Here is a 12,617-nt window from a genome sequence, read left to right on the forward strand (position 1 = left end):
AGGGACAGCTCGTCGCAGCCTTTGGAGGGCGAGAGAACCGCAACTCCGACCGGTAGTCACAAGGCTACAGCGACGAGCTCTAATATGTCTTGATCGTAGACACATCCTTGTTTATGCTACCATGGTAGCTAACCTGCGTCGCGAGAAGAAAAAAGGACTGAGCTCAGGATGACACCGGAACTTATAGACGACGGGGGTCATCCGAGGTCACACGTGACTTTGTTGATATAAATATTCGACCTGCGCATGTGCGAGACGGAAGATATCCAGTGTGAAGCACTGCCTCTGGCGGTCAGTAAGGATGAAATAGAACTCAAAACACGTACGCTACTTTCTGCTTACAATCCCACAAGGCCACGTGTCAAATGTTATAGATGTAAATTATAACAATGCTGCATAAGTGTCTGAAATCTGGGTTTACGTGCTCACCGTGAACTATTGAGCATCGATTGGCCTTCATTAGAAGTGACTGAGTGAACAACGGATGAACCGTCATCCAGGTCACAGCTCATTGTGCCGGGCTAAAAGTGTATCTGGCACAAAATAACCCACACACATACTGCACATACTTAAGCACTGCATAACTACGTGCGTCACTCAAGATGATTTAATGCATTATGTATGTTTGTGATTAAAGCTCAAAGGATCCAGAAATCTGATTGTGACTTTAAAAAGCTTCGCGTGTGTGAGAAGAGTCCCTGTTCACTGATAACGACCGTAATTAAAGCTCTAATTACATCAACTCATATTGACTTGATCATCTGCTAATAGCGAGCGACAGGAGGCATTATGAATGCATTCATAGGCATGTGATATGAATCCTTCCTATAAAGTGTTACCACTTTTGTGCATCGTCGACACTTTGGCTTTATATTCTGCAAAGAAAGGAAGAGGAAACACGAAGCTGCATCCAGTGGAGTCCACAGGTACAGCACCCACAACCAGGACAGTGTTGCAGGACGGACACGGTGATGTCGAGTTTTCAACGGTAATCCGTGTTACTTGCTTTGATCACTAGAAGCCATCTTTCATTCAGCTTGTGCGTTAAATACAGCAACTACCTTCCTTTGCTGAGACTTCCTCTTTAGCTTGGGTAGCTCCATCCTATGTTCTCAGACTCTAAGCTGGTGATATGCATTGCACTATACATTACATCACAGTCATTTAGCAGACGCTTTCATCCAAAGCGACTCACAATTCAGATTCTATCTCACCATAGGCACAGCTACGGGAGCAACTTAGGGGTTCAGTGTCTTGCTCAAGGACACATCGACATGCGACTACAACCTCTGACTGAAGGACAGCCCTGCTCTCCACTTAGCCACCGTCACCCACTGTATATTTCCACTTAACCCACATTTGGAGGGGAAAAAACGATGTAAAACATTCTCCAATAAAATACACAGCAGAACAACTGAACACAACCTGGAGCCTAAAAGGCACCAGACAGTTGAATCAGCACATTGTTGGCGGTTTTAAAAAGGTAGTATTCATGACAGGACTACTGTGTTGGATTGAAGTACAACGTAGAATGGCTTTCATTCTGCTTAAGGTCTTCCAATGGGATTGAATGAATGTCCATTTCTTAAAATGGGTTTACAGGATGTAAAAAAAAAAAAAAGAGCAGGTGGTTTCCTATGGTGTGGTCTACACCTGACATGTAGGGAGTGTGTACAGTATGTCCAGTATGGAACACTGCATGCCGTCTGTGTGATCACATCAAACTGTGAATAAACTACAGTGTGTTTATTACCCAGGGTTATGTTGGGCTTTGTAGTTGTTCGCACACTGATAACACGCGCCTTCTCGTGCTTCTTCTCCACTCAGAAGCTTCTGCCAAGATGAAGGCCTTCCCTCTTCAAACCCATACATAATCAATGTTACCCTCTGTGACTAAGCTACTGCGTCTCCCACTGGCCTGCCACAGAAGGAGCTCGCTGCTGTGGCACACTGAGACAGCCCGAATTTGTTTGTGCTGAGGAATTATGAGGAAGCACAACGTCCAGGAGAACAGAAGAAACACGCTTTAAAGATTGTCCGATGATTTTCAGACCTACTTCAGACAGATATATTTCCCGCCAAATGTATCGTATTTCCATGTACAAAAACTGCTATTACAAATTTCACATGTGCATGCTGACAAGCATAGTGCCTCAGTTTTGCTATTGTTATTAATATTCAGCAACATCAGCTTCTTCAGTGTGTTCTTAAGTGACTTTAGGTTCACGCATTAGAGCTAGTGTTGCTCTCATTTAAAGTAGGGCAACACTGGAGAACTCAGATAAATACTACACTAACACCCCCTAGTGGCCATGCTGCTCCTTACATCACATAGTAGTGGAGACAGCTACTTTTCTGTGCCAAAAAAGACATTTTCAGTTTATCATATTTTCTACAAATAATATCACATCAAACATTTTGATCCATATAATTAATAATATGTAAACCCAGGAGTGGAAGTAACTAATTAAATTTACTTTTGGACAAAGTTGTTCTTTTGTGTCGTTGCACTTTTGAGAATATTTAAATGTAAAGTAACATAACCTTTACTGAAGTATTTTCTGTCAGCCCATATGCATGTACTTCAGGGGACTTTTGCACTCTCTCTCAATTTTCAAGAGACAGTAATGAATAAATACGACATCTGCTTACACCTATTAATCACTTGGATTAGTTGTACACCGTTTTGCTTGTGTCCCTACAACATTTCACGGCAAGGTGAGGGAAAATGACAATATTCCCAAAACACTGTGCAACTCTGATAATCCAGCAATATTTTTTACAGAATACATTTTTTGTGTAATAGCATTTACAATAACGTTGACAAAATCTAAAATCTAAATGAAAACCATGAATCACCCATATGCTATTCGATATTAATGTTGTGCAATTAATTTGCTGTTCATCTTTAGCAGCTCCTCGTAACTTGTTAAAATTATTTACATCAGAGATTATTTAAAAACTAAAATGATGTGATGAAATAATGACATTCTAATACTGAGGAGGATCCGTGCTCTTTTTGAGGAGGTAAATAAATAGCACACAAATAAGACATATTTTTCGTATTTCTTTCTTTATCCAATTAAATTTTGTATCCAATTACACAGCAAAAACTAATCATATAAAAAAAAATGTTTACGCAAGAATGTCACTGAAGAGCTTCCTCTTTTTGGACTCTCCGGTCTGTATTTCCTGCCAGTGGGCTCTTCTGTGGGTGAAGTGGGAGAGGCCAAATTTGGCCCACACATGGCGAGCAAACTGATGTGACCTCAGCTGGCTTTCACTCAGCACTGGAAGGGGAGACGGGAATGGAAGTCATTGACAGGATTTTAAAAAATGATTTATTATTATATATATAAAATGATACTACAATGTATACATATACACACACACACACCCTTTAAGTCAGGATCTGTGGGATGATTGGTATTACCTAGTTCCTGTGCGATGCTTTGCCTGTGACTGACTGAAGCACCGTTCCATATGGCTTCCAGCACCCGACTACCCAGCCTGGAGCAGGCCATGGGAGCATACTGGCCCTGGGACGACACATGGGGGAGAAAAGGACAAAGTGTGATGATCTGTGCTGATAATGTTCCACTTCCTTTTGACACCAAGAGGTCAGATACAAGAATATGAAATAAAGTCTTTTGGAACCATCTATGAATTGATATAGTTTTGGTGTAGTTTCTTGTTCATAACAGATACAGTTACTGTGAAATAATTCAATCCCTCAATGCAGCAGCGTGGCCTACTCCATATTAATGGGTATTCTTGAAATTCTAAATGTAAAAATGATCATGCTGCTGAATGAATAACCAGCTTCCTATTCTATAATACTCGTATAACACCGCTGTAGTCCTACCTCCAGTCTCTTGAGGATCTTGCCCCTCCCCTTGTCGCTGGATGTGGTGATGAGGGCCTGGAGGACGTGGCTGCCCGAGGGGTCAGAAGCCAGCATCAGGAGGTCAGCAGGGCTCAGAGTGCGCAGGCTGCTGAGGAGGAGTGAGCGCTCCTTGAACTTGGAAAGCGCCTGGACCAGCCGGGATCCGTGGTAACAGATGGAGGACAGCGGTACCTAGAAGTGACCAAGAACACCAGAACTGCAACTGTCCGCATCTGGTACATATATTCAACAGCGATATGCTGACAGGGTACGCTCCAGATCTCAAAGGGCCGTCGTTTGCTGCAGCTTTGCACTAAATATGAAACTGAAATATCAAGACATGAATTAAAATCCAGCCCCAAATGATGAGATTCAACTCCTCTCTGTCCTTTACCTCCGTCTGCGTGCCGCCCTCTGCTGTGTCAGAGTGGTAATACACCTCGTAGGTGAGCAGGGACATGAAGAGAGGGAGGCAGCTGACGTGTCGGGAGCCGGGCTCAGCACAGTGGAACGCCTGGGAGGCAACACACCAACAAGGTTTCCATTACCCACAAATCAAACAGTAAGTAGATTTACTGTGTCGCTAAGCACTTTTGATTTCAGTCATGAATAGATAAATAAAACACGCTCATTGTCGTATTGATTCAAGACCGTAGCGCCTCAATTACAGACACCCTTTGACACTTACACGGAGGAGGCACTGTATCAACTCGTCCTGTTTCTCGCCGCCTTCTGCACAGCTCTCGGCCAGTTGGACAATCACACCCATGTGACCCTTGGCCAAGATGGCCTCAATACCTTGGATCAGCTCATCAAACAACCCCAGGAACTGCGGAGAAAGAAGGAGAGAGAGAGAGAAAATCATCCTTCCATTCACAAAATCCTGACTTTAATCGTGCGCCGCGTGACATGCCGACATAATGACCAACCAGTTTGTATTTGGCCGAGGCTGCCGTTAGCCTCTGTATGGGGAAGTTGGCGATGGAATGGAGGGCTAAGTCCACCAGCTGACCCTTGAGGTGGTTCTTGTAGAGGTCCCGGAGGAGCGACTTGTGGGATAGCTGTATGATCGTCTCAATGAGGCGACTGGAGGCCGGGTCCTTGAGAAAGACCAGAAGGGGACTGAAAGGAGTGCAAAAACAAAAAAACAGCGGTTACATAACATGCCATGGCGAGTCATTCCAGGACAAAAGGGAAACCGGTGTAAGAGTCGTCTCTGACCTCACTCCTGGAGCGGCGTTGCGAGTTGTCAGGTACTCCGTGGTGCGTTTGAGGAGCTGTTTGCAGAGTTTAGGCCGATTTCTGTGGCACACAGTCAACATGGTCTGGAACACTGCACTGGGAACAGCATCCGTCACACTTACTGGGGAGGAAAGAGACACAATGGGAGAGGGGGAAAATGCTTCTTAGACCTCTCTGACAGTTTAAAAAGGTGTCCTCTGGTAAACTAAACGACATATCCATAGCCAGCGTTTCTCACCAAAACACAGTGCGTGTATTCTTGAGGTCTACTGCATTTACCTCTAGAGCTAGACCGATGAATCTGTTTATTGCTGATATGGTATTCATACTAACATGGTATTCATACTAACATGGTATTCATACTAACGTAGTATTCATACTAACGTGGTATTCATACTAGCATGGTATTCATACTAGCATGGTATTCATACTAACGTGGTATTCATACTAACATGGTATTCATACTAACATGGTATTCATACTAACATGGTATTCATACTAACGTAGTATTCATACTAACATAGTATTCATACTAACGTGGTATTCATACTAACATAGTATTCATACTAACATAGTATTCATACTAACGTGGTATTCATACTAGCATGGTATACTAGCATGGTATTCATACTAGCATGGTATACTAGCATGGTATTCATACTAACATGGTATTCATACTAACATGGTATACTAACATGGTATTCATACTAGCATGGCATACTAACATGGTATTCATACTAACATGGTATACTAACATGGTATCCATACTAACATGGTATTCATACTAGCATGGTATTCATACTAGCATGGTATTCATACTAGCATGGTATTCATACTAGCATGGTATTCATACTAGCATGGTATTCATACTAGCATGGTATTCATACTAACATGGTATTCATACTAACATGGTATTCATACTAGCATGGTATACTAACATGGTATTCATACTAGCATGGTATACTAACATAGTATTCATACTAACATGGTATTCATACTAGCATGGTATTCATACTAACATGGTATTCATACTAGCATGGTATTCATACTAACATGGTATTCATACTAGCATGGTATTCATACTAGCATGGTATTCATACTAGCATGGTATACTAACATGGTATTCATACTAACATGGTATACTAACATGGTATTCATACTAGCATGGTATTCATACTAGCATGGTATTCATACTAGCATGGTATTCATACTAGCATGGTATTCATACTAGCATGGTATTCATACTAGCATGGTATTCATACTAGCATGGTATTCATACTAACATGGTATTCATACTAACATGGTATTCATACTAGCATGGTATACTAACATGGTATTCATACTAGCATGGTATACTAACATAGTATTCATACTAACATGGTATTCATACTAACATGGTATTCATACTAGCATGGTATACTAACATGGTATTCATACTAGCATGGTATACTAACATAGTATTCATACTAACATGGTATTCATACTAGCATGGTATTCATACTAGCATGGTATTCATACTAGGCCTAATGAAGTGAAGTTACGGTTAACAGGAAGAATGTGTGAGCTCACATTTAGAATGTATTACACTACTTCAGTGTGATCAGTGTTGTGGTAATGGCACAATTAATCGTTAACACAGAAAATTCATAGTGGTAGAGTGTGTAGTATGCAGATTGTTAGTCTTCTTCCACACTGCCGGTGCCTTGTGGGGCAAATTGCTCCTCTTCTTTGTTTGTTACTACCGCCACCCACTGTAGTGGAATAGTGTGTTATCTGAATAATAATAATAATAATAACCTTAATTTATATAGCGCCTTTCAGGGGACCCAAGGCCGCTTTACAAGAGTAACAGTTTAGACAAAAACAGTTTAGACAAACAGTCAGAAAAACAGAACAAGTAAACTAGGGGCCGAAAGCCTTGGTGAACAGATGGGACTTGAGGGCCCTTTTGAAGGCGTCCAGAGTGGAGATGTTGCGGATCACCGCAGGGAGAGAGTTCCAGAGGGTGGGGGCTGCCACACTGAAAGCTCTGTCCCCGAAGGTTCGCAGTTTGGTGCGGGTGGTGGCAAGCAGGCCAGAGTCTGAAGACCGCAGGTTCCGGGGAGGGGCATGTGGGCGGAGGAGGTCCGATAGGTACTGGGGGGCATGGGCATGGAGGGACTTGTAGGTGAGGAGGAGGATCTTGTATGAGATGCGGGACTTGACCGGGAGCCAGTGGAGGTTGTTATTACAAAGCAAAAGCAAAAAAAACTCCTATTCAAAAGTTACACTATAGCCCTCATATTAGCACACCATCTTTCATCAGAACAGAACTGTGCCAGCCTCCATCACTTCAAAGGCATATCAGAAGAGCTGCATATCAGACGCATAAGTGGGCTTTCTCTCCAGTCATCCAGCCGCTCTGTTTCAAAATGATATTTAAAAAACAGTACCTGTGCAGGAGAGCTCTGTTAAAAGCTTAGGTTTCCCTGCAGCCTGTGCACTTGCCCCGAGGTTATTTATTGACTATTTTGTTTTAATATAAAAAAACGGCAAGGTTGGATTTATCATTTGAATTCCAAACAAAATCCGGTGAATAAAAACCTGCCCTTGAGCACTTCCCCTTTCGCCCCAAGAGTCCTCGCTTGCATTTAACAGGATTAAATGGTTTTCTAATTCCAAGAAAAAAGCCATAGCTGAGTAGAAGAAGAGGCAGGCAGCAGCGATGAAAAGTGTTGAGTTGGGGAAGTCTTTTAAATACTCCCAATCAACAGGCCATGGGGCATTGATACTTCACCTACTATTCAAAATGTTGAATGCACACAAACAGTACAACTATAATAACCTTAAGAGTCGCTCATTGAGTGTTTTGTAATTTTACATTTCTACCACATCCATCAAAATACTTCTTTAGCATGGATCTTTACGCATTTTCTTTTTAATTATTCAAAGTCATAAATCAACTATTGAAAAACCCATAAAATGTATAAACAGCAGCAGCCTGTTTACGCCTTGCCTACGTCAACAGAAATAGATACAGATGGTATCCTTTGCTTCGCAAACCCTTCGTGAAAAAGCGGACCACAATGCAAGTCTTCTTCACTCTGGCAACAACTAGGATTAGGATTCATGTGCTTGGGTTTGATGAAAGACGACTCACCATTAACGTTGTCCATCAACGTCTCCGTCAGGCTTTTCAGCTCGTACCAAAATGACGTGGGAATCTCAAAGTCTGTCAACTGAGGAGCAACGTTGCGGTCCTTTGCACCTGGAAAAAAAATAACAAAAGACGAGTTGAGTGCAAGCTCGAAGCCACAAGCCTGTGTGTGTAGAGGCCCTGTGACACACTCAAAGAAGTAGCACCGACAAAGCCAACGGATCAAAAGCTTGATTTTCTTCCTATTTCTCTTGTTGAAAAAGAAGAGAAAAGCAGTGACTGAGGCGACCACCACACCAAAAGGACAAAATCACTTATTTTCTAGGGGGAACAGCCACTCAGAAGGTCGACTAGAGTCAATGTTGCCGGACACTGGGCAGTGCAGGGTCACTGACATTCAACAGCAGCAGCTTTATCAGGCCGGGGATTCTCAAACTCTGCCCCCTCAGAATTCAGGCATTGTTGTAGCGTGGCCACTGATTCGACCCGCTTACCAACAGTCATTGCGTGTAAACGACCAAGAAGTCATAGAAAGAAAGACGCTCCTTTTAACTCCAGAACATGAGAATGAATCAAATATTCTTCGACATTAAAGAAATCCACTGCTAGCCGTCTGTACATCCATGTGTGCATTGCAGACAGGAACAGCTAAATCCTTATTTGGCAAACTTGTAATGGTGGCCCCAAATAGTTCTATGACTTAAATAATGGACTTATTGTGCATCACATATTCACAAAATCATCATCACAACTTTTTTATACAGCTTCTTGAAATGATTCTTAGTTGCGCCTTGCTTTATCTTAACAATTCCAGACATTTCCCCCGTGATCATCCCTCAAATAGAGGTCAGACCAACAACAATCACAGTAGGAGTGACAAATGTCCGAGGTGGGGCCCATAGAGTCCCTGGCGTTAGGTCAAGCAAAGAATCTCTGTGTGTGTGTGTGTGTGTGTGTGTGTGTGTGTGTGTGTGTGTGTGTGTGTGTACCTGGACGAGACTCAGTGCGCGGTGGTCCGAGACAGCCTGCCAGCACATGTAGAAGTGTGCGGACCACGTGAGAGCCATGGACATGTTTGATGAACTCTGCGATGTTGTCTCTCACCACCTGACTCAGAGACAACACCTGGGCCTCCAACAAGTCACAGCTCTCCTTTTTGTTTTCTTCTTCTGCTGTTGTCTCCTTTTGTGATGATTCTTAAAAACGAATGGAAACCACAAAGCCGGGTTGTTATCCACCTATTCCTTCCAAAGCGTTTCGTACAGCGATGAGCAGTCCAGCGCTCAGAGACGACGCATGTAAACTTACCCGTCCGCCTGGATATCTGTCTGACTGCACTCTCCACCACGTGGCCGCCGCACCGGTCGCAAGAGACGGCCTTAAACTCGGACCCCGCTGGATCGCCCAGTTCAGCCAACACCTCCGCCACCTGGTCAGGCCTGCACAGCGGGAGCAGCCGCTGCAGGGTGATGCTTCCCGTCTGGTCCATCGCCACGACCGCCGCTTTACCTTTCACCTCTGTGAGGACATTCTCCACAAACATCTCTACAGATGAAATATGAAGAGACGCAACAAGAGTCGACAGAGATTAAACACAGGCCGCAATGGAGCATCTACAATATTGAGATTTTTTTTTTTTAAAGTCGAGATGAGTCATTTTGACAGTGGTTGGAGTCAACAAAAAATAAAACAGAACTGGACAAACTAGCCTAACCTGCTTGATATATTTCTGGTAAAATGATGCAATAAGCAGAATGATAGGAAACCAATGTGTGGGCAATGTGACAACAAGATGTCATCAATATGCGACAGTGGGTTTATATGCACCGTACTTTTCGGACTATAAGCCGCTACTTTTTACCCCACGCTTTGAGGCGTCGGCTTATAGTCCGGTGCGATTTATATATGGAAAGCTTTTCTCCGCCACAACAACAACCGCTTCCGGTCTAACACAACATTTACTAGCTCCCGACACAGAACAGTTGCTACCAGCAACCCCTCTGCTACCAGCTGTTACTGACAGGGTCGCTACAATATGGATGAAGTACCTTTGACCTACCTCTCACTAGGACTGTTAACAAAAAGGTTGAACGGCAAGATGCTTTTTACATGTCCGACTCGCTAGCTTCTAAGCTAATTTTAACATTTCCGCCAATGGGGAAATGCTAACCGCGATTAGCATTAGCGAATATATAATATATATTTGTACATCTTTTCATGCAGACATACTTGCATTACAGACTACGGTCTCTCACGGCTACCAAACGAAAAGCAATGAGGCAATAACTGGTGTTGCTCATAGCTTTGAATAGCTGTTGTGCTAGCAGCAACTGGCAAAGCCAGTTAGCCGTAAATGCTATTTTTTGTTTTTGAGCGAGAGAAATAAGTCATCTTGATTTGCAATATAACTCTGCTGTCCTGAGTCCTGTTGTTGCTCGTAGCTCGTAGCTCTGCTAGCTGTTATAAACTTTAACAAGACACGTTGGCAGGGGATTTTCCAAAATCCTACATTACTTAAAGACTTTATTTTCACCATATAATGCAGTTAAAAGTCACCAACTTTTGTTCTAATACGGTGGTGTACTGGTGTCGTGTGCCTTTTTGATGCACATTCCCAACTTCCAGGTGTCTACTTGCTCAGATGTCCAGTAAAATAATCCCTCACCTCTCTCCTCCGTTTCTTCAAAGCCTTCGCTGAGTCTTTCCCCAACTCGGCGGAAATAGCCCACACTCAGGGGGTCCAGGCGCTTCCTGCCACCGTCTCCTTCTTCACCTCCCCTCCTCTTCCTCTCTCCTCCTTCTCCATCTTCACCAGGGTGTCTCCTCTTCTTTCCTTCACCTTTGTGTTGCTTCCTTTCCTCTGTTTTCACCAACATAGCATGGACTTAACAGCATGCAGGTTATGAGAAGAACGACTTGATCTTGTTTGAGAGGATGCTCCGTCTGATCTTCTGGCTGAAACAGGGAACAACACAAAGTCATCGTTAGGGTTTGATGGTCAAGTCCACATTTTCTGGAATTACCAAACGGCACATCTTCATCATAAATGGTTGACACTGTACACTAATGTTTTGAATTAGGGCTACAGTCTGGTTCACGGAAAAAACACAAGACTTCACCGCTAAATATGAAAAATATTTAATATTATAACCGATTATACCCTGATATAATACACAAAATGTACCCAAAGCACTTACAAATAGAACAATGCTGCATAGTCTACTACTTACTGTGCTTCTACTACAGAGGAACATTGAAGTACTACATTTACCGAACACACACATGTTGCTGGTTATTCTGGTGATTCAGATTTGACTTACAAAATATAAACAAATTAAAATATGACGCATTATTATTAATTGAACTGTCAAGCATCATAGAACTGAAAGCTCTACCTTGTTCTTCAGGAAACAACATATTCAGGCATATATTAGATAAACACCGTTCAGCCAACGGTTCAGACAGTCATAGGTCGTGTTTTACCAGGTCATTATGGTTGCCGTTAAGTTGTGACATATTCTTTATCACTGACATATTCTGTTCAGGCAACCTCTAACGTTACATAATACAAGACGATGGCTGAGGAGGCGTCCACGCTAACTTCCTGCAAGAGAACAAAACTAGCTCGATATTTCACTCGGAACAAGTGGACGTCTTCAGCAAATTGTTGAAGGCGAGCTTAATGAGGCTTAATTCGTGCAAAAATATGAATCGATATAAACTGAATTTGTGGAAGGCAACACAATGTAGTTTAACTCACGTGTGGGATGTGAAGACCCAGAGACTGCGTGTTATGGCGCGTATTGATGACGTATAATTGGTTTTATATTTTCTTCTTCGACTTGTTTAATGGTGTGTGGCGACTACCGTTAACGGTGCATTACCGCCACCTACTATACTGGAGTGTGAGCCTATTCCCTAAGAAATAGAAAAGTCTCAAGTTGGGACACACAGAGCTAAATAAAGCAGTGTAATTAATGGAAACACATCTGTCAGGTCTGTGAATGTGGCATATAAGAAGAAACAGTTGAACGTGTTATCCGTCACACAGGAGGATGAAACACATACAGAAAAGAAAAAACAATTAATTAAAGAATTGTTTCGTTTGTTTTCTCCTTCCATGATTGTATCCTGATTCAACTGCTTCTTGTATATTGAATCATCGTTAAATAGATTTTTTTTTCTCCAAAATGATTATTTGCTTCGTTATTAAATGAACACCAATGTACAATATTGCCTCCAGTCAATCAATAAAAAGGAGTGGGCGGATCAATCCCCAGAGTGTCGATACTACCGATATGAATTCTTGTTTTGATGACTATTTGTTACTTACATTACAATCCGTCTTGTGTT

The 12,617-nt window shown here is 42.5% G+C and overlaps 1 protein-coding gene across 2 annotated transcripts; it reads right to left on the minus strand.

Annotated features, from left to right (window-relative positions):
* Positions 1-3,075: 3,075 nt before the first annotated feature.
* Positions 3,076-12,061, minus strand: nop9 (NOP9 nucleolar protein). Of its 2 annotated transcripts, none has more exons than XM_079284565.1 (12): positions 12,025-12,061; positions 10,930-11,219; positions 9,573-9,809; positions 9,254-9,460; positions 8,268-8,375; positions 5,108-5,249; positions 4,816-5,008; positions 4,575-4,715; positions 4,281-4,400; positions 3,866-4,078; positions 3,434-3,539; positions 3,076-3,290 (listed from the first exon to the last, which is right to left on the minus strand). In XM_079284565.1, exons 2-12 carry the CDS (start codon positions 11,138-11,140, stop codon positions 3,136-3,138), a joined length of 1,833 nt encoding a protein of 610 aa, XP_079140691.1. In that variant the 5' UTR covers positions 11,141-11,219; positions 12,025-12,061; the 3' UTR covers positions 3,076-3,135. The 2 variants fall into 2 exon arrangements, with proteins under 2 accessions (XP_079140691.1, XP_079140692.1); XM_079284566.1 differs by lacking the exon at positions 12,025-12,061 and adding an exon at positions 11,748-11,826.
* Positions 12,062-12,617: the final 556 nt, after the last annotated feature.

This window comes from Melanostigma gelatinosum (genome assembly GCF_949748355.1).
Source record: "Melanostigma gelatinosum genome assembly, chromosome: 15".
Lineage (NCBI taxonomy): Eukaryota > Metazoa > Chordata > Actinopteri > Perciformes > Zoarcidae > Melanostigma > Melanostigma gelatinosum.